The sequence below is a fragment of the Syngnathus typhle genome, linkage group LG10 (genome assembly GCF_033458585.1).
Source record: "Syngnathus typhle isolate RoL2023-S1 ecotype Sweden linkage group LG10, RoL_Styp_1.0, whole genome shotgun sequence".
In the NCBI taxonomy this organism is placed as follows: domain Eukaryota; kingdom Metazoa; phylum Chordata; class Actinopteri; order Syngnathiformes; family Syngnathidae; genus Syngnathus; species Syngnathus typhle.
In genome coordinates this window covers 5,767,035-5,789,841 of record NC_083747.1, presented here as the reverse complement: position 1 = coordinate 5,789,841, position 22,807 = coordinate 5,767,035, and the positions used below count along the sequence as shown (strand labels likewise).

Genomic DNA, 22,807 nt, shown 5'->3' with positions numbered 1-22,807 from the left:
AAATAAAAATACGAACCTGTATTTTATTGGACTAACCATTAACCGGCAGTAAGTTGGAAAATTGCAGTTCACTCGTAAAATAACTCCTGAAATAAAATCAGCTGCAGTTAGCGGGATCTCCCAAGACTCCCATGCTGTGAGACTTTTAATCAGGTTCAATCACTGCGTAACAAGTCGAGGTAGCATTTTTTTTTCAATAAGTCAGGACCAATTACAGTCAAGATTAAAAAAATAAATAAATAAATCAATGGAACATGTACCACTGCCTTATGAAATGTTGGCATTTTCATTTTGAAAACCGTCACTTTGTTTCATCCCCTGATCAACATTTGGTGACACTATGAATATTAATGTGGGTTTCATTTGCTAACAGTTTTTAGAAAGACAGCACTGAAAATGCTAAAAGGGACTAAATTAATTACCCTCATGGCTTATGGGATTTAGCTAATGTAAATGTAGATATTTTGTGTCCATACAAATGTCTCATTCCCTATTTACAGCTCAGTAAAAATGGAAATTCTCTGCTATGAGGGGTGATTGTCAACACAGCTTCATCAAAATCCCAAGGCACTTGTGGATTTGGCTGATGGCTCATTAGCTCAACTTTTGAAAGACAAATCTGCTGGGCCTTTGCTTCATCTTGTTGACTTTACTGTCATTATTTGGCACAGACACAGTCTGTTTCTAAATTTGTCTCCGCTCTTGACTGTTTACCTTTCCCGTTGAGAGATGTGGACTGAACCAGACCAAAATAGTCATCTGAAAATTAGACTGAAGGTCTGCATATGAGCTGTGTTAAAAGACAAGCCGGTTCAATCCTTTCATAAGGAGAACTAAAACTACCACAACAAAAGTAAATAAAAGTATAAATTAAAACAAATATATCAAATATAATTGAATAAATATTTAATTATATGTATATTTATTTTGCTATATTTCTCATTTATTTTATTTATTTTGTAGTATATAAATAAACATACATATACCGTTTTTTTCCGTGTATAGTGCGCAAAATTTTACTAATTTATTGTCCTAAAATCCGGGGTGCGCATTATACATGGGTACAAAAGAAAAAAAAAAAAGAAAAAATTTTTTTAATTTTTTTTTTTTTTTTTTTTTTTAAGTCCCAATGATCGTCACACACGCAGGGAGGCAATGGGTCCCATTTTTATAGTCTTTGGTATGGTCTTAACTAGGCTGGATGTAATTTTTTTTGTTGGCGTTGATTTCTCCGACTGCCCATAAACGCACCACCGCGCTTCGTGCGCGCACGGGACAGCAAACGAGCAGGTGATCGAGCAAGCCTTGTCTGATACGAGAGCATTGCGGTCGCATGGAGCGTGTTTGAAGTGAACAGCAGAGAAGAAAGGCAAAGTGTTGTGAAATAAAATGCACAGAACGGATGCGCAAGACACGTCAGCTATATAAAGAGCGAGAGTTGTTTTCTTCCTATTAGTTTCAATTCACAGTTTAATTAGCAGTTTCAATCAGCAAATAACAAAATGCGTATTACAGGTAATATTTTATTTCACAACACTTTGCCTTCTTCCTTTGGTCTCTGCTGTTCATCCTAAAACACAAAGGCGCTCTTTAAGCAATGCGACAGTGAGCGCCCGGCGCGCTGCACCAAATTAAGCTCCCTGCGCAGTGCGCACTGAGGTCCACTTAAATTTTAGAAAGTACATCAGGACTTTAAAAATATCTTCTAAATTTCAGCGACGGCTCTGTCACAATAATCGACCAGCCCGGTGCAGTTGGGCGGTCGGCGGCGCGCTACGGTTGAGAGTTCTCTCGCGCGCTCTCTCTCTCTCGCTCTCTCTCGCTCTCGCACACACGCAAACCGGATATCATACGGAGGCCGCCATTACAGATGCGCAGAACGGATGAGCAAGACACGTCAGCTATATAAAGAGCGAGAGTTCAGTTCTCTACCTAAATCCGTATTACAGGTAATATTTTATTTCACAACACTTTGCCTTGTTCCTTTCTTCTCTGCTGTTCACTTCAAACACGCTCCATGCGCACGGAGCGCGGTGGTGCGTTTACGGGCAGTCGGAGAAATCAACGCCAACAAAAAAAATTACATCCAGCCTAGTTAAGACCATACCAAAGACTATAAAAATGGGACCCATTGCCTCCCTGCGTGTGTGACTGTCATTGGGACTTAAAAAAAAAAAAAAAAAATTTTTTTTTTTTAAAAAAATTCATAAAAATTGGGTGCGTATTATACATGGGTACAAGCTTTTTTCCAGCATCAGCATGCCATTTTTAGGGGTGCGTACTATACATGGGGGCGCACTATACACGGAAAAAAACGGTATATATATATATATATATATATATATATATATATATATATATATATATACATATATATATATATATATATATATATGTATGTTTATTTATATATATATATATGTATGTTTATTTATTTATTTTTTGAAAGTACGTATAGAATTCGTCGTATAATTTGCATATTCAGAGTTTTGTCAGGGACGGTAAAAACTATGCTCCATAAAAACACACCACCAAACTGTTATTGGACAGCTTCAGCACTATAAACATAAACCTATCCTTTAACAGCTGAGAGTATGTTTATTGTTCTGAAATACCAGATGCCAAAATTCTTCACACACATTCAAAATTAGGTTGAACAGATTTCATACAGTTTTATAAAATTCACAAAAATTCCTAAAATATCAATGCAGATTAAAAGAAATAGATCAAGAATGGGCAATTTAACAACTTGACAAAAATGCCACTTTAAATTTAATCTGTATTTTACATTTTTCATAACAAATTCAGTGCATTTACTGTATGAAAAGTCCATAAAACAAGTATATATACTAAAAGTATATATATATATTTTTTTTGCCAAAGCAATTTTGAGCTGACAGACTTCAAATTACATTTTGTCAACTCAAGCACTTTATCCAGGTGTTTACCGTTTTTGCTTGAGGCGCCAAAACTGTAGCGCTAACAAGGAGCTCTTGATGCTACTCAAGGACTGAAGTCAGGGATACCTGCACTTCAAGGTTGATTATCCGTTTTCTTTTTACTGTAGGGATGAGTGGACACCGAACCTGGTTATGGATTTCTTTCTTTTTTTTTTTATTTTTTTGCCGCCTCAATTTTCCGGTGATGCTCCGATCGATCGGGCACCAATTAAGATTGGCCGATTTCTAACCAGATAGCAGCCCTTGTACTGTTTAGCATCCATCCCCTTTTTCTTTACAATATGTCCCAAAACAATGTCATCGTATTAATTTTGATTGCATTTTAAGTTGTTAGCAGACTAGTGTAAACATGCAGACAGACTATAATTAATGCAGCGTGGTTTACTGGAGAAAAGCTGTCATTATCAAAGTTTTATTGGAAGAAGCAAACAGCGATTTAAGAGGGAATTTATAGGTTGAAGCTTCCTTCCAGGCCTCAGGAAAGAAAGTGAGTCATAGATTCATGACATGGTCCATTGTTAGGAAGATAAAAGGTCTTTTGTTCTTACGCGTTTTAATAGGAATGTCTTAACCTTGTTGCAATGGGAAATGTTGACCTTTTAATGTCATTTTTACACTTGGGATGTGCCTGAGTAATTTCTTTACACTTACTCGGGATGTGCCTGTTTATTTTGCTTCCTCTGTGTTTCATGTTACATGTACAGAATGTCACTGTATCCATTGTTCTCCTGCAGCAACTGGACCTCCACTCGTGCCCCAAGCCAATCGTCTTTATCGTCCACTCCTTCCTCTCTGCTAAGATCTCCAGGCTGGGCTTAGTGGCCTGATGGCAACCCCCGGGTAGATTTCTGTTGCTATGGCCACATCTCTGCAGACCACGTGCAGGAGATAGACAACATTCAGACCAAGACCCAAGCTGAGGGAATGTAGACTCTCTTTGGTCCACGAAACAATGAAGAAGAAGGTCGAGATATCGTGCTTGTTTGTCAAAGAGCTGGAAACTGACATCAGTGAACAAAATGTACTCGGAGCAGATGGACGGATACGATGAACGTGAAAAACGATAGGGCATTACTGACACATTCACTCATTTTATTTCAGTAAGTTGATTTTATTTAGCAATTATATTTAATGTATTCATGATATCTGTGAAAACATTCTGAATTTCACTCAGTTTACTTTTTCTCCTGTTATTAATATAAACTGTTTTAATCAACTATACAATACACACAAAAAATAATTTGGTTTTTGGGTGAACGCTAACGATAAACCTATATTTCACTTGCAGGTGAAATTAATTCGACCTGAATTTTTGAATGCACATCAACTGTTCGATGGTTCAATACCTTTTGCACAAGTTCCTGTTCTCTAGTTGAGAAGCTAAACGGCAAACTTCTCAATGGATGTTTGATCCACATCCAATCCTTTGCCTCCCTTTGACACTTACTGTTGCAACATGATGATGACACCCTGTGACACTCAAAGCTCAGCGCTGATCAATTGTGAGGTGTCGTTCGTCTTGGTGTTATGAAGTTCAAATGTGAGCAGCATCTTTAAATAACATTTCTATTTCAAGCAAGAAATGTAGTGTGTAATATGCCGCGTTCAGGCATTCGGTAAATCCAGACGGGAGACGATCCGTCGTTCTACGTTCATTTTTCTGGCATCCATCAACATGCGTACAAACTTCCTCCATGTACTTCCTACTTCCTGTCTGTTCGTCTCCTTTATATGTTTATTGTATCGTTCAACTCCTTGTTAGAGAACAGTAAGTTGTGCTACCAAATACCGAAACGTTGAACATTTGGACAGTTTTAAATTTTATCGCTCAAATAAAGTTTATAGTGTAATATTTATAGTGCATTTTAGAATCATCCTGAAATTTCACCTGAAAGCCAAATATCCTTATGGTTTTGTGAGTATTATATTTTCCCAGAATAGAAAACTCAACCAACTCAAAATACATGACAGTATTGCTTGAGTCTTTGCATTCAAAATCCAACTGTGCTATTAGTGTTGAAAGTCAATTTATATTTCATCCAACTCCGGTGAATGAAAAAAATAGCTACGCTAAAGAACTATGTAGGATATGACCACATTCCTCTACCGGTCATAAATTTCAGCTGTTCTTAAAATATTAATTTTGCAGCTTGGGATGATTAAATATAAATTGATGAATTATATATATTAATTTCAAATCCGAAGAACATGGTGGTAGTTAGTCTATCAACCCTCTGACCATTTCTTTTCCTTCTAGTAATTGCCATCATCACATGTAAGACAATACTGTACGTGTAACTGAGTGCTCTAATGTAACAAAATCCACCACCAAATGATCAGCCTATGTGGAACATCCAAAATCAAACGTACGATGAGGAGTAAAGTATCGTTAGGTCTTTTGCAATGAGGCAATCAAGCATTGAAGCAAAACACTGCAGCCACGTCGTTCTTGTGCCTTGGAAATGGATTGTTTTTGCGAGGAATACCATAATTTTCGGACTATAAGTCGCACCGGAGTATAAGTCGCACCAGCCATAAAATGCCCAAAAAAGTTAAAAAAAACATATATATGTATATCCTGAGTATAAGTCGCCCCCCCCCCCCCCCCCACCCAAACTATGACAAAAAACGCGACTTATAGTCCGAAAATTACGGTACCTCACAGGATGAACGCGGAGCAACATTGTGTCTTGAGGACATTTGCCACATTAGCAGTAGTCATCTGATATATTGAGTTTCACATGCTTTGTTCCCTTTTTTTGTGCACCATGGACAATGATTTCGCAACATATTTTTGTGTCTTGCTCAATTGATCGTTGCAATTATGAAGGCGCAGCAACAATTGTAGAAAGACGACAAATGCCACAATCACAAGTAAAGTACAGCGTGAGAGGTTTCATGCCGCTTCAGAATAATGCCTTCATTCGTTATTCGGAATAACAAACCAATGTTTTTAACCTAATGGATGCACATAAATGATGTATTTCAAATGGATTACATGTTTGTTTTTTATTGTCCTGCTTGTCTCTTCTGTGATTATTGCAGATCTGTCAGCACAGTTATGCAACTGAACACTTTGAGCTTGTTTGGCTGTCACCCATACAGATATTTGGTCAATGGTCATAGAATACTATCGTATTGAAAGATTATTCTAATGCAAAAAGTGTTTGAGTAGTTTGTGTAATGAGTGGCTTTTAGAAAAAGTGACGTTAGTTTCAGCCCACTCAGCAAACGATTTGAGAGAGAGAGCGATAGAGAAGACGGCTAGGAATAACTTTGTTGTCCTGAGCACTTTGTGCACAATTGTGACTCTGACATGATTTAGTTCTAGTTAGTGAGCTAGCATCCGCACTGCCACAAAGTAATGAACACATTTGTGTGGTTAAGAAACTTTAAAGACTTGGATTGTTTAGCACAAGATTTATGAGCATTTTTTAAACGTGAATTAAGTCCAGCTCCCTCTGTGGATAATAAACTATAATATGGCAAATGAATTTTCTATGCGGTAGTGTTGTGTAAGGGCTGATACACTAATAAATTGCCCATCCATGCACGGTCACTGAGCTTTTCCATTGACTCAGAGAAGAATGGCTTCAATGACACATATTGTCGCCTATTTGTTTTGATTGCCTGCTAGATTCATTAGCAACTGGCCACAAAGGTTTGAAGCATATACAGTATATTTTCAGCAGCTAGTAAACTAGCTATTTAAGATTAAAGTGGTAGAAGATTAATCAATCATTTTTGATGAGTGATTAATGGTTGCGATTTTGTTGAACTTAAAATGTCAAGCCTCTCAACAGTAAATATTTTCCCCATTTCTGCACTTCTCCAATGAAAATAGATTTTGACACAAATTGGCAGTGTCAAGTTGACTGGTGGAACTAAAATGTCCCATACCTAAAAAAATATGCTTGGAAACTCTTCCAGGTGCCAGGCCAGATAATTGACTTTGTTAATAGTTAATCATGACTATGTGGGTGGAGCGAGGGTTCACTAGTTTCCTTTGTGTCGATTTTTTTCCATTGTCTTGTCTCTCACTTGGTCGTGTCAACCCTCAGGCTGTCAGCTTGCCATTGTGTCTTGTATGTGTGATTAGTCAGTCTACTTAGCTCCAGTTTCTTTTGAGGGAATGGTGTGTGTGTGTGTGGGGGGGGGATCATTGTTATGACTTGATGTGTTCGTGTACTTCCATCAGTCGAAGACAATACAAGCAGGTGTTGTAACTTGTTTATGCGTTGCAAGGTAGCATGATGAGCTTTTGGCTCATTGTCCATTTGCATTCCTCGCCCGCCTGTGGCTGGTCCTTACAGGTTGTGGTTTATTTGCTTGTTTGTGTGTTGGCATGCTAGGGAATAAGCTATAGAAGCTTAAGATTGCAAGAGGGAGAGAGAGACCCAACAGGCTGCATTGGAATTGGAAAGTTCCAAAAGTTATTCAGCAAGATGAGAGGCTGACAGGCCCAAAGAAACACAAACGTACATGTTTGGAGGATTTGCATTGATTATTTCAACTAGAGATGATTGCAAGTGAGGTGCTTGTCCTCTGGGTTTGATTTGCAAGTCTTTCACTTTGTTAAAGGTGCCCCCCCCCCATCAACCTTCATGGGTATTGACTGGCAAAGAGAATGAGAGAAACAATTTGAAGCAAACAAAATTGAGCATTGCTTTTATTTGGTTTACTGAATTGCGTGTGGTGCTTAATCCAAACACTCCCACATGTAGACCAGTAAAAGCATGCATCTTATTGGGGCAGAAACAATAAATACATATTCCATAAAAACAGTGCAGCTAGCGGACATTGTGACTACTGAATTGCTTTTGGCAGAAAATCGAACTTTTTAATTAATTTGAAACTATGTTCGTTGAACTGACCTTTAAGGGGTTTTCAAACCAAAGCAACGCCATTGTTAGTTTTTATTGGAAACCAATTAAAACTGATCAAACAATTAAGTGTAGCTATTGTCTATATTGTTGAATTCCTAAAACTATCTACTTATTTGGCTCTTTTTCTAATATATTTCATTTCAATGTAATGGAATCAATTTCTGTTTTCAAGGGCATGGAAAGCACATGATCATCCTCTTCCTGTGTCCCAGTTCTAATCTGTTGATGGACAAGAGGACGATGGATGGATGATGCTTTCATGCATATTGTGCTAAAAAACACAATAAGGTAATTTTATAAAGGGTCAGGTATGTTGTTGTGGCCCTCTTGCTGTCTGGGTGCGATACAAAAACACACACATACTACACTTAAAAAATAAGGTAAATGTATGTGTGTTTGCACTCAACATTGCATTGACAACATTGTGAAGCCCCTTCCCACAAGCGTTGCATAGGGAATATTTGAACCGAGAAACAAGCTGGGAGAGTGAGAAGTGTGACCAAGAAGTCAGTGACCGATTGTGACGATTATGAATGACAGTTTGTGGTTCATAACTTCAATTAATCTCATCTTTGTATGGTGCATAATAGTTGTCCTGTGTCATGTAGGCTATAAATAATTACAAAACTAAATACAAGTGACATGATAAACATGGAACACCTCCACAGGACACGAGTAGATGAGGGAGCTGATTGATAGACACAAGGGACCTTGCTGACGAGCGCAGGAAGAAACAAAAAGCCCAGCATGTTTAGTTACGCCATACTTACTGATCTTTATTTGAATCTGTTGTTTATGGAGTACAAGTGTTGTTCAGCAGTATTTACAATAATTATTTTTAATTAATATTGAGTGGTTGCGTACAGGAATACAACAGGATATTAATTAAAAACACATTTATTATTCTACATAAAGTAAAACATTAAATAAAAACATTTACAATTAAAAAATATATATTTGACTATTTAAAATAAAAGACTGATTTAAAGAGCAAATTAAAATTGACTTAAAATAATTTCCAACAAACTAGCAAAACATGCCTAGGTAAAACATGGACATATTAAAATAGGACTCAATACGCTTTTGATTGAAAATCATGATTTCGTTAAAGTCTTCTCCAGCACCCAGTCAATGACCTATAATAACACAACATATGAGTTGAAGAGTATTTTCACAAGTTAATGTGTGGAAAGGGAACACTGATGCGTGTTGATTTTACCTGTTTAGCATTGCTGCCAGCTGCCTTTTTCATTTCATCATGGAGACCTCGAGATGTCTTCAGATCCTGAGAACAAACAGTTTTTGATCAAGCTAAGTGAAAATTTGAAGTCAAAGCTCAAAAGTTTCTTCTACAACATACAGACTCTAATAAGTACAAAATTTGTTTGTTTTTCTAAGCTGTTTTTGTTTTAAATCCAATATTCTAAAAAATCTTTAAAAAAAAAACTCGGTGTGGTTAATGTCGTAATTAGTTTATGATGTAACAGTGGGGCAAAGGAAGAAAGAAATCTAGCTTGCAGGAAGTTTTTCAAAATGAGGCAGATAACCAATAATCTACTTGGTTGTTTAATTTCACACTATTTGTTTAGAAAGAAAGAAAATCAACTTTCCATTTTGCGTGCGCCTTTAAAATGGGAGCAAAAAATAAATAATGAATATATATTTGGATGAAAAGCAAGGGAGTGTTCCCATTGGGGTTTATTTGTTGCACACATTGGTAACAAAACAACGACATATGGTGGACACTACACTCGTGGCGGGAGGGAGCCAAAGCACTAAAAGAGAGTTCAGAGTGAACGAGTGGACAGTGCTGAGTGTGTGTGGGCACCAACCTTGAGAAAGAATTTGGAGATATCAAACAGTCTCTTGCTGCAAGCCTCAAAGCATTTATGCTCGGCACTGATCCCGTGCTGTTTGAGCGTTTTAACAACTACCTCCTGCAGCATCTGAGGGCAACAGAGGACACACACATTTTCATGGACACAATACTAAAACCTTAAATCTACTCGTTAATTCCCTCATCGGCAAACGTCAACTTGGTTCAAAGAAACTCATTTTAGCAAGGTTCCTTCTTAAAGATTGCATGTCAAAATGTCACGACTCTGGCGAAAGATGGCCTTCCTCAAAAGTGTCTTTAAAACGACTACGGGAGGCTCTCAGGTAAAAGAGTTGACAGCACACATTCAAAATTAAATGGAGCCACTTTCCCTCTTTAGACATCAGATGATCTGAATAAACATAATAAATCACACTGGGGGATCATCGGTGCTTTTCCGTTCCACAAAGCAGACGTTTTTCAATCACTGTGTTGAATTGACGGCTGTCGTTATTGCTGAATTGCGACAACTGCTTTTGTACACGTGCGGAGGACCTGCACATTAGTATTGCTGACTGCACACATCACCTGTTAGCATAATGTCTACAGATCGGAACATATCAAGGTCGGGATTCAGCCGGCGACGTGTGCGCAGGTAATAGTGAGTGTGTGGTCATGCATCGTTTCCGTGCGAGTGTGTGTGTCTACACACATAGTACCTGCGGGCTGTAAATAATCAGCAAGCACAGCATGTGATAACATGCTAAACATGCCTCATTTATCTTTGCTAAATCTATTATAGTTATACGATCCTCATTTGTTGGATGGACATTAGGTGAATTTGTTGTCGGCCTCCAGTGTAGGAGTTTGCGTGCTTGTGTGTTAGTAAGTGGTACACTTGATTTAAGGCTTTTATTCATCAGTTTTCAGGGGGTCTGCATAATGTTTTCATTTTGAAATGGCTCTAACAATGAATTTCCGACACACAATGTGGTATCGTATTTATAAATCTGTTGATGCCGTTTTTCTTTTTTGTACAGATCTTAAAAGCAACATTTTCAAAAGAAAATGACTCAAAAAGTGTTAGGTAGCAATAATAACGGAGAAAGTAATGAAACTAAATTGCATTCATTTCTTATCAAAATACACACACACACACACTTACCCTATTGTGTTTCTGGGAGCGCGATTCCTTGGCATTTTTATCGTCTTTTGTTTGTTTGTGATCAGTCTTCTGCTCCAGGGCTTTAAGTTTGTCGGCTGAAGACTGCTTCAGTAAACCTAAGAATAAACCAAGGCAAACCATAAAGTAATACATTAAGGTAGTTACAATAAAATGCTGTCTAAAGTACCTTGACTTAACAATGCCCCAACTACAAGTAATTCAAGTTACGAGTCGTCACGTGATCGTTTTTTTGCTCGGAGTTGAAGGACAAAATTTAAGCCAGCTTTTAATAAGCTGCCACTCAGGTAAAAGATGAAAAAAAGATGGACTATCAATGAGGTTCATTAAATGGGACAAGCGTCAAACACAAGAAAATGAGAACAGTCACAAAGACTCGAAATGACACCAACCCCTGACATCACCCACATACCTAAAAGGCATACCATCCCAATACACCACATTCAACCTGCCAATACCGTAACACCATTTCAATACTTACAGTCATGTAAATACCAGTAAAGATTCTTTATTTGAGATTATCTTTCATTCTGCTTTTTTATGAGCTACATTTTTGGCCGGTTAGGTTGATTTGACTATACCAGATGATGTTCTCGAAGCAGAAGAGGACGAGGGAGTGGAAGAGGAGACCGAGTGTGATCTGCTGGGCTGCTGCCGTTGCGACTTGATGGTAAGCTGAGTCCCATTACTCCCATTGCTCTGAGAACAGACCAAGTCGCTGCTCTCTGACTTGGCCTGCCTATATCATTTATTGAAACAGTTATCACAGTCAAACACTCAAATGATTCCACCAACTCATGCACGAATCCATGCCTCCACCTACCGCTTGCGGGGATAACTCCCAACATCAGTTTCCCAGGACCTGCGTTTGAGTCGGGCTACATCAGCGTTCTGCAGAGTCTCCCCATCGGGTACACTTCCCGGTTCGGACATCACCGCGGGAGAAGGGGCGGGGCTGGTGGCAAACGGTAGGACACACGGCTCCCTGGAGCAGGTGGTTTGCGTCTCGTAGCGAATGAGACGGGACTGGAGCCGCACAAAAGCCTTATCTCGCTCCAAAGAGTGCTGGTTATCTAGGCAGAAGCTATATAAAACCAAAGATAGGAAGCCAGCAGATTGTTCAATTATAAAAAAAAAAAAAAAAGAAGTGCAATGAAAAGAATCCAATCACCACAAAGGAATTTGAGGTGGTAGATACATACTCTATGCCGTGATAATGGGAGGTCGTGGCCTTTTTGAAGGACATCTCACTAACACTCCCAGGACACAAGTCTGACGACAACTGGAACACATTAGGACTGAAGAAAAGCAGCACAGAGAATAAAGTAGAATGAGATGGTCTGTCATACTCAATGAATAGTGTTTCCCTCCAAATGGTATTCCAACAAAGGTCACGCAGGTTTTACTCAGGTAGACTAATGATCAAAATAAAATCCTCACCTTGAACTGCAGTACACAGGAATTTTTTTACTTGCCAATAAAACGGGGGTGTCTTTTTTTTTTTTTTTTTTAAATCCTGTTTTCCTTCTGTCTCCAACGCAAATGCCAGTCTGCATTCTCAGAAAAGGCTGTGAGCAGCGCTTTATTCAAATGACTTGTCTTACCCTCTAATAAGAGCCAGAGGTTGCAGCTCACTGGTGGGCTTGCCATCGAGAGTGAAGTGTTTTAAAAGTTCTTTGGCATCCAGTAAGGTAGAAGAACCTTTCGGACAGTCTTTAGGACCCAGCAGGCTATCACTGGAGCCAGAACATAAACTAAGTCTAAAGCACAAAACATAATATTAGTAATTGCAGTGCACTGTTCATATGTTGAAGTCACAATCCTGCAAACACATCACCGAGATACCACACGGTAATTATTTACCTTCTTCCCTGTCGTCTTTTTTGCATGTTCTCAATATTGTGGAGGACGCTCTGCTCTGGCCATACAGATTGAGCGTGTGATGTTGTTTCTACTGCAATAAAGGAAATAGAACCAACTTGATGGAGCAAGTTCACAGCTCAAATCACATTGTCCCTTAACGTTGTAATAGATTTGAAGTTGCTGTTATGTTGTCGAGCAATACATTAATCTTCAGATGAGGTCAAGAACAGAACGAAGGTTCGGAAAAGAAGCGTACATCTCAGGTAATTTACTACTACCCTTTTTGTAACAAGAACAAAAGACCTCTGGTGCAATCATAAACAAACCTACAGGACCCCTCTATGAGCACACTCTATACGGTAAAATGCACTGTATGATGGATTGCAGCGGTTATTCAAACTTTTAGCTCGAGCCAGGTCAAGATGCGTAAGCCGTGGTGCATGGAGTTGCAATCACAAACAAATGTGTGCACTGCATTGATGTAAGACAACTGCGTTTTCTTTGGCTGTGTGATCTGAAATAAAATACTTATGACATGGGCAGTATTTGTCATAATTGGATACGCTAGTAATTAAGATATGTGAAGTGCTTGAGATGCAAGTATAAATATGCATACCTGGGTGCTTAGTGTCCACAGTGTCAATCAGAGAAGAGGCCCGGGGAAGCATGGAGTCAGTCATCTTCAAGTATTGCTCCCTAGCCATGCTCAGAATGGCCTTCAAGTCATTGGGTGATATTAAAGAGGATTTTTTCTGTCCTGGACACACAAGCAGATCCTTTGACACTTTGGTGCACAAGTTCTCATTTGTAGTCATGTACCAAGGACAATAAATATAAATCGGAAGCATTATTATTAAATGGACGAGCACAAAGTAATAAGTGTTGGAAAATAAAACATCGGAAATACTTTACCTCCCGGGCTCATTCAATGCAATGATATAGTAGTGTACTTAACAGACGCTGATGTTCTATTCCTCTTTTTCTTCTTAAATTACACAACTAGACAGACATCCTCTTCAATTTAATGTGAAATCATTGAATATATTGCAATTTTGAATTAGCCTTGTGGTATATAACCTCCTCACAGTCTTGTCAAAGCCCAAGCCAGATTTTGTTTCCTCAAGGTTGAAGAACTTCATTTTATTTTATCTTGCTAAACTCTACTGTAGCTTCACTGTCTTTGTCTGTCGGTGAATTAATTACATTGTGAATCATTCTATGCACTAGCAAGTGCCTGAAGTAAAAACAAGGAAAATTAGTGAAGCCACTGATAGGATGTTTTGGACGTGTTTTACTAAGAAGCAAACAAATAATAATGGTTTTGTTTTTTGAGACTGAGCCTCACTCAGTATAATTTATCACCTCATCTTATAACATTTTAGTTTATCTTGTTCAGCTACCTTAATGGCGCAAACTAGTAGAAAATCAAATTACTACATCAATATTAAGCAAATTAATACAGTACACATTATATTTGTTAATCATATTTCCAGGTTTTATCTTCTGCATCTATTGGGTTGTTGACTTTCAGTGGGATTAGTATAACACATTAAAAAAAAACACAATGAGGGATCATTGATTGCTGTAATATATAGCAAATATGGAAATTTAGCCCTCAAGTAGGTATAGCTATATTTTCGCATTTTAAATAAAATGTACAGCAATATCTTTGGAGCATGTATCCTGTGAGTTTGTTTTTCATTTTGTTTATTTTATTATTGGTGTGATGATATCGATAATGGCAATAATTAGTCAGGATGATTATTAAATGTTTACGTTGTTTATTCTTCTTGTCACCAGCTTTTTCTAGAACAAGTACTTACTGGAGTATTCTTTAACCACTAGTGCTTGGACCTCAGCCACCTTCCGCTCTCTTCTCAGAAGACCGTCTCCTTGGAGACAAGGCAGAGAGAGGATGTCGCTTCGAATGCCTCCTGGATGGAGAAAAAGTGGTGAATGGAAAAAGGCCAGAGAAATGAGAATGGCATTACCAGTCCAGCTGAGAATGTTCTTTGTAGAGCTTCATTCACGGGACATATGACACTGGCTTAAACTACATTACATCTTAAAGCAATATAAAGTATAGTAAAAGCCCCAAATTCAAAAATGGCAGTAACCTCCAAAAAGTGTGAAACATGTTTTTCCACCCGAACCAAAACCATCATGTTGTCATTGAGATGACTTGCAGTGAAAACTCTGCTGACTCACAGCACAAGAGTCGGGGCATATTTTACGGTACTTTACAAATGTCTTCTGAAGGTTGCATAAAATGTTAACAATGGTAGAAACTTTCTTGAATATCATTTGCAGCCTAAAAGCAGACAAGGACATCCATTAAAACAATTTGTCATGCTTATGGAGAAAGTACTGATGTGCAAATGATTGTCTACTAGAGCTGAATGATTTTGAAAAAAAAATCGAATTGTGATTTTTTTTTTCCCATTGCAATTTATTTGGCAATTATTTTTCCCATTTGTTTTTTAAACAAACACAATCTATGAATTAATCTGTACAACAATATAAAATGAATTGTTATCTATTTTATTCCAACTTTCTCACTTAAAGGAGAGATCAGATATCATCTGACAATTTAAAGTGTTATTTCATCCAATTTATTTTTATTTGTAGCTGCAAACATCTTGTTAAAAACCTCACTTAGCATGGCAATTATTTCTCCTCTTTCATTTACTTATTTATTTATTTTGTGCTTTGGTTTTGATGCTTTATTCATTTTTACTTCCAATTATTACATTCTAATTTCACTCATCTCTTAATGAATCAACTTATTTTTGGCACACACAACCCCGTCATCTTATCCTTTTCAAGAAGTGAAGGCAAACAAAACTGCTGGCATTCATTTTACCCCAAGTCGCAAACATTGACGTGAACAACTCTGCCCTTTGAAATACTCTTCATGGGTCTAAAATGTTTTCCTCACTGTTAAATGAAAGGAAAAATAAATGAAAGTACAAACACACTGACTAAATGAGACTAAAGAAACACACACAGCATGATAATAAATCGCACCTGATGATGACAGCAGCTTCGGTTCAGACAGCCCCGAGAATGTTGCCATGGCGGGCACGCCATTAATTTGACTGTCAGAGTGCAAGACCCTGACTGTGCAGACTCCATCCTCGATATTGCCTGAGCCCTGGACCAACAGGAAGTAGTGAGCACTCTCTCCCTTAACCTCGATGTCAGGTGCTGCAAGATGAAATATTCGTGTTAGTCAAAACAAAGCTATTCGTCTGCTTAAAGCTATATTGATAAAACTTGCTAATGCGCTACAATACAAAAGCCACTATATTGACTATTTTTCCCCCTATCATTTTTCTGCAGTTTCATTTTCATTAAAATACAATCAAGTTGTATCAGTCATATCTTTAATATAGCTTTGGCATTTTTCCAACAGTGTTTTTGACTTGCGAGTCTGCCTCATCCACAGAAGGCTTTATCATCTGTGACAATGTAGCTCCAGTTACCAATTTATTTCCTATACGCAAGATATGACTTGTCATTTAATGAGGTAATGAAAGAACTGACTGGGCAAGGACTTGGGTCTTCTGGCGAGAGATTCTCTCCAGCGCTGGGAGCTGATTTGGCTTGCTGATGGCTGTGCGATGGAAGTGACGACGCAGGAAAGGCTGAATAAAGCCCCGACCTGAGCACATAGAATATATTTGATTCACTCACAATGGCAGTGGCAGACATTGAAAACAAAATGTTTAAAGGAAGAAAACTGAAGTGTTCAAACGAGTTAATACCGTTCCACGCAATGACTTGAGCTGCTCCAAAAGAAGTTTAGAGTTGACTGACTTCCCAGAAAGTGCTCTGTGTTCTTTTTGTTAAGGTGTATTAAAATAGAGCAAGACAAGTAAAAGGGTGCTGCAGAAGAAGTTGAAATGAATTAAAAGCGGGGTTCAAAACGAGTGAGGGCATATTTTATGACTCGTGCCATAAAAGTATCTTGGAAACATTACTGAATGTTATTTACAAACTTATATTTGTCAATTACAAGGACATTTCAATCTTGTGATGAGGAATGAGGAATGTTATGATGATGTTGAGGGGGTGGTGGCAGCATGGTGGTGTTTTGCAAGTTCAGTCATTGCTCTAGGGGCTGGGGTAAAAGCTTTTTTTTTTTTTAGCCTGGAGGTAGCTCTTTAATGTTTTCCTACTTTTAAAAGCGTCCTCCATTTGTATTCCTATCTGTACGGTTTGCATCTAAAACTGAGTGTAAGTTATTACAGGTCCTCGAATTTGCATTGGTACATCACAGCTCTGATCGCCTGTGGGGTCCTCGAGGTCTGACTGATGGCATTGAAGCTTTGACTTCAGAAGTGAGGATACAGCTCAAAGTGTGTGTTGGACATCAGGAAGCATGGCAGGTCTGACAAAGTAATCAGATGAAGCAGGTCTAAAACTGGTGCGTAGTAATGAAAGACCTGCAAACAGGAAGAAAAGGAATGACAGCTCTCAAACACTCTTTCAGTTGAGGAATGTTCAATAATTATTGAGATTCTTCCAATGTGGCCGATTGTAATAACAGACAAATTGTTATAGATTGTATAGTTTTATTTCTTGGGAGGCTTTGAGTGGGCAGCTCATTTTCACAGTTTGAGATGTTTTTATTTCCTGCAGTACAATGGTTTTCATTTCAATCAGATCAAATTGAATGATACACAATTCAGTTTGAAACAAGCACCTCCATTGCAATTATCTGAGGCAAATGAAAGCCCACAGAACCAACTGAGGTTTATTTTCAGTCATGTAACATAGTGAGTGTTCTTTCTAAAAAGTCACTCACACTGCCGACAAAGGTCAAGTCTGCAATCTGGCTTCGCGTTGGTGTGCCAATGCAATTATTCAAACAATCCACTGAACATCTTTAGCGCAAAGTGTTTGTGATGGTTGCCTTCTCATTTTGCAAAAACCTTTTGTTTATTTTTATTTCCTCACCAAGCTGTAGCCAACATTTCTTTACAACATTTTAAATGTTTGTACTTTTACCATAATAATCAACTTCTTTATAACTATTACAAATTAGGGTGAAACATCCTTGTTTTACATTCACCACTGTACCCTTTGAAATTGCTTGCCTCATTAAGCTAATGTATTGGTTGATGGTGAGTGTGATGATGTGATCACTCATTACTGCTATTCAAATTAAAACTGTTCTCATGTAGACAGTGACTTAAGTGTTAGAGAGAATATATGTATTTGTTATGTTTCATTACATCAACCTGTCTGTTTTTTATTTATTTTCTTCAGAGTGTGACCATTATACTGTTGTCAAGCACAGTAGTGAGTGAAAATTCAAGATCGTGATGGAGTGTAGTTTGTACAAGTGTGCTGGGACACTTTAGCGTTTATTTTATTTTTACTTTTTTTATTTTTTATCGCGTGCCAAGACGATCCCCACCATATGCCTCTCTTTCTCGCTAATACAGGCACACCCACACGCGGAGCGGGGTCTTTTCTGTGTATTATGGACACTGTACTAACCATAACCTTGCATGCACACCCCTTGGCTTTTATTGTTATGGTTATTAATCTACATCAGAAAGCTCATTATAATGCAGAGCTTTACCAACTGTTATTAAGGACCTTGTCTCACACTGAGTGTTCTCTCTAAATAAATTCATAGCTTTCACACTGTGCACTATGCACCTTTTAAACAAACACTGTGCCACAAATTCACGCAGTATTATCATTACTTGGTTGAACAGTGACATGTCCTGGCTTTATTACAGAGCACAAAGCTGCAGTGATGTCATCCATCTTAAAAATCATGGAGTGGGTCACAGGTTATACAACAATAGCAACTCAAAAACTAAGCCAATAGGAAATTATTTTAGCCAGACTTTCCAATAAGTATTAAAACTAACTAGTTTTACATAGGAAATAATGGCTCAAACCAACATGCATAATAAATACACTCAAAATGTGAAGATTCCTGACAGACGTGAATGAACAAAGAATCTCCTGTTTTTTATCAAAATGATCATTTGCTATTTTGCTTTGCACTACCGTAATTTCCGGACTATAAGTTGCGTTTTTTTTCATAGTTTGGGTGGGGGGGGCGACATACTCAGGAGCGACTCATATACATATATATGTTTTTTTTTCACTTTTTGGGGCATTTTATGGCTGGTGCGATTTATACTCCGGTGCGACTTATAGTCAGAAAATTACGGTAGATGCTATTTACATTATGTTGAGATTTTCTTGTGTATGCAGGACATCATGCACAAGGATGCGAGATACCCCTAAACTTAAAAAAATATTATTTTTTGTTTAAGTAATTTTTTATTCATCTTTAAGATTGTAGTGATCAATTTCTCTATTTTAGTTCCTCTGCAAGAATAAACAAAGCTTGAGTAGGCAGTTAAGTCATAAGAAGAAATCACCTCAGAGTGTAGTTGGTGGTCTGCAGTAAAGCATGGCTCTTCCATGAGATTGGATCTATATACTGGAGCACGCAAAGAAAAGCCATTGAAATGAAGCTCTGATACATTCTGGAAGACAAAAAACAATAAAAAGAGAAAATATCAGCTGAGGCAGCAGGTGATGAACTTATACGTGGGCTTTGAACTAGGGATGGTGTAATGGAAGTAATATTGCATTGCACTTCTTTGAAGCAATCAGTAGTGTCACATCGATTCAGGCCCAACTAATATGTTAATGGCTGTCATGGGAATAAAAAAGAAAGAAAAAAATAAACTGTACATTAATTTGCTGTGTAATCATTGACATTGGGTGGACCACTGGTACCTCAAAATTCAACACTTCCCAGTACACCCTAAAAATGTGACGTTTGCTCACCTATTTACATCGTCAAAGAGAGCAAGCCAACACTAGAAATTGGCCAATAATTTGTAAAAATAAATCCCACATACTGGACTGACCCTTAGTCTAAATCGGTGAAAAAATATTAAATTTGTGACGTAGGAGGTTTCAGCCTGCTGACATTGTGGACAATGACAGGGTGGACATGATATAGTTTGTTGTCAATATAATATGGCAGAAATATCTTTGAATGCAAATCCCACAACTGACTGTTGTTCTGGTGCTGGAAAAGCACAACACACGGTGGTGCGTTTGCAGGTCTTCACTCCTCTGGGAATTGCTTCCTCCCGCTGAGCAGCTTTCCCCAACTGCCAGCCTAAGCCTGCTACATCTCCTAGCAGTGCCTCATTGCAAAAGGTCAATGTGTTTGCTGTATTCATTTGTGATTTAAGATGTAATTTCTGTGTGTATATAATTTTTTTTCTCAATTATTGAGGGGATCTACACTATCCGTTTGAGAAGGCATCACACACTGCTATTCTTCAATCTGGATAGTATAATGAAATGGAGGAGTTAAAGTGTCGATTCACGCATCACTGAGACACTCAGTTTGAATTCATTACATCACATATTGTATTTTTCAAGATTGCTTTTCATCCTAAACAACCCCCCCCCCATAAAAATGAGAAGCTTCCTGCGGCATTACACCAGTGGGTGTATTTTTTTTTTTTCAAGATCTGCCATTATGCAATTTCTTGCCAGTGAGTTTAAAAAAAATGCAACTTCCCTTCACACAGTTATTATTCCACAAAACAACGCATGGACACACATTGCACGCAAACACATCTGATGATACTAGGATGATGTACCACAATATCAAGGTTTTTTGCCTTACAGGATTGTCTATGATTACTAGAGAGCAATAATATTAGTCATGACTAGAAAAAAAATATTTTCAGCATGTTAATCATACCCCGAGGCCAAATAATGGCGAGGGTAAGAAAAACACATTTGTGCAAAAACTGCAAAGTGCAAATGTAAACAAATATAACCATAACACACATGCCTCCAGCATTACCTTCTTCTCTCTGATCACCATGCCCCCTCTCCAAAGTTCACTTGCATTGATACAGCTGGTTAACTCAGTGGACTCCAATAGACCAGCATTCAGGTAAGATGCAGTTTTTTGCCACCTGAGACAAAGATCATGTGATCAACATGTACTTCATGCCATAATATAAAATATTAAGTTCAAGAGAAGATAAAAATCAACCAAAATATATGAGTAAAAATCCTGCCTGTCACCTGCTCATATTATGCCACTAACGCCCCCTAGCGGCACAGAGACAGTAACACATATTCTCACCCTGTAGCATAATGACTGACGACAGTGGTCTTAGCAGAGTGCCAGCAGCTCATGTGTCGAAGGGCTCCCAGTAGTGGAAGCAGGATTTTTAATGCAGGACACTCAGCACACCCAAACACCAGTACATCTAACAATGCTTTACCTGAGGGGATGGGTCATGCAGAGAAAAAAAAAAGGTACAGAACAGTTTTGACAGTATTAAAGGATCTTGAAAACACACAATCACAGAATGAAATAAATGATTTAATATGGATTGGTTAACTGTACCTGGAGATGGAAGTTTGTCTGCCAATGCATGCAATCCTTCTGCAGCCTCCTCGAGCAACCTATTAAATAAAAAAAGAATACATTTTCTTTCTAATCCTGGCACATACTGGCTATGTGAAGTGAAATCTCACTCTGTTAGCGTTGCTTCGTCGCACTTTTGAACAGATCCCTCCTGAAGACACACGGAACCAATGCACAGTTCCAAAGTTGTTTGCTTCTCCTCTTCACTGTTCGCTCTCTGTTGGACTGCCTCCACCTCTTCCCAATCTGAGCTGCAAAACTGCAAAGCATTTAAGCACACGTTTATTTTCACCTTTCATTCAATAATTACATTCATTGTGATTACCGTATTTTCCGCCCTATAAGGCGCACCACCAATAGTGCGCCTTATAGTCCGGTGCGCCTTATATATGGACCAAATTTCTAAATTCAAACTGGCCCGAAGTATTGTGTCATGAAATCAATCATAAGTGGCCCGCTGAAGACTATGAATCATGACTCAAAAAGACTATGGATCATTATTTTATGATTATGAAGTAATTTGTTCCGTCTGAAGTTGAAATAAAAAAGATAAAATGGAGAATGATTTGATTTGGATTAAAAATCTGACATGATGCATTAATGGTGCGCCTTATAGTCCGGTGCGCCTTATATAAGGATAAAGTTTTAAAATGGGCCATTCATTGAAGGTGCGCCTTATAGTCCGGTGCGCCTTATAGGCCGGAAAATACGGTAACTTCTTTAGATTAATTTCATGAATGAATTTGGGCATTGTGTATCTTAACCACCATTTCGTAACTCAGATGTGTTGGGTTAAACCATTACTTCATTAGGTTTTCTTTTTTGCACTGGAATTTTTTGCATCACAAAATATAACAAGCACAATTTATTTTTACCAGCATTTCTCCATGGCAAGCCTGAACAGCAAAGTACCACCTCTGAACTGAAGGGCTTCCACTGAGGGAACACGCTAAAATGGAGAGGAAGTCTGTTGTTAACAAAAAATTATAAAACATGATGTTTTAATGGCTGAACGCACCTGGAAGCACAGAGATTCCTCTGGCGAATTCTTGAGAGGAAAATGCCACAATTTGGTCATAAATCTGCTTCACTTGGGCCAGACCTGTGCAAGACAGCATTAGATGTTGACTTATTCTATTGCTTGTTACTCTATTGACATGCACAATAGGCAGGCAAAACATTAAGTACCCTTGCGCAATCTAATGCAATAACGTTCTACACGTATTTCCATTTATTTATGCAAAATATTTAAGTGGATGATCAGAAATAAACACCGTTTGCACGTTCTTGTGAATCTAAGCCGGAAGGTTAGTAAACGCCGATAGATCGGTAATTCACACAAGGAAAACAAAACTTACATTTGCACTCCTCGTCGTTATCCGCCTGACAGATGGATATAGCTAACACATATCTGTCCATTTCGTGTTAACTTGGGAACAATAACATAAACCCCGATTTTTTTACGATTGTTTGCAGCAACGCCTGTCAAATTTCCCACCAGGTACTCTTCTTTTGCTTTGAGATTGTTAGCAAGTCTTTGCACGATCGCCACTTACTGGACATAAATATTATTGGCTAAATGGTACTGATTACTTTTCTGCGTGTTTTCATGGTATCTTCTATTTAGAAAAAAGAAAATGAAAGCCTTCATGA

General features: G+C 38.1%; 2 protein-coding genes across 17 annotated transcripts in view; one reads left to right on the top strand and one right to left on the bottom strand.

Moving 5' to 3' along the window:
* sntb1 (syntrophin, basic 1) overlaps positions 1 to 15,683 on the top strand; it is a 34,556-nt gene extending 18,873 nt beyond the window's left edge. Inside the window, exons 8-11 of one of the 15 annotated variants that reach the window (XR_009715899.1) lie at positions 3,695 to 4,060; positions 8,019 to 8,134; positions 11,448 to 11,515; positions 14,509 to 15,683. Coding sequence is in view for 1 of the 15 variants with exons in the window: in XM_061288188.1 (XP_061144172.1) it covers positions 3,695 to 3,787 (93 nt within the window). In the remaining 14 variants the exon portion in view is untranslated. Of the gene's footprint in view, positions 1 to 3,694; positions 6,455 to 8,018; positions 8,135 to 9,073; positions 11,516 to 11,605; positions 11,993 to 14,508 lie in introns of those variants that run through there. The other 14 variants (XR_009715901.1, XR_009715902.1, XR_009715898.1 and 11 more) reach the window with 14 other exon arrangements.
* On the bottom strand, positions 8,597 to 22,665 carry mtbp (MDM2 binding protein). Of its 2 annotated transcripts, XM_061288187.1 has the most exons (23): positions 22,513 to 22,665; positions 22,173 to 22,256; positions 22,030 to 22,103; positions 21,265 to 21,413; positions 21,134 to 21,192; positions 20,867 to 21,008; positions 20,579 to 20,693; positions 19,122 to 19,229; positions 17,062 to 17,156; positions 16,476 to 16,542; positions 16,255 to 16,372; positions 15,736 to 15,915; positions 14,532 to 14,642; positions 13,325 to 13,465; positions 12,709 to 12,799; positions 12,450 to 12,605; positions 12,048 to 12,143; positions 11,669 to 11,929; positions 11,427 to 11,584; positions 10,828 to 10,943; positions 9,679 to 9,792; positions 9,066 to 9,131; positions 8,597 to 8,982 (listed from the first exon to the last, which is right to left on the bottom strand). In XM_061288187.1, exons 1-23 carry the CDS (start codon positions 22,571 to 22,573, stop codon positions 8,941 to 8,943), a joined length of 2,604 nt encoding a protein of 867 aa, XP_061144171.1. In that variant the 5' UTR covers positions 22,574 to 22,665; the 3' UTR covers positions 8,597 to 8,940. The 2 variants fall into 2 exon arrangements, with proteins under 2 accessions (XP_061144171.1, XP_061144170.1); XM_061288186.1 differs by having other exon boundaries at positions 8,937 to 9,131.
* Positions 22,666 to 22,807: the final 142 nt, after the last annotated feature.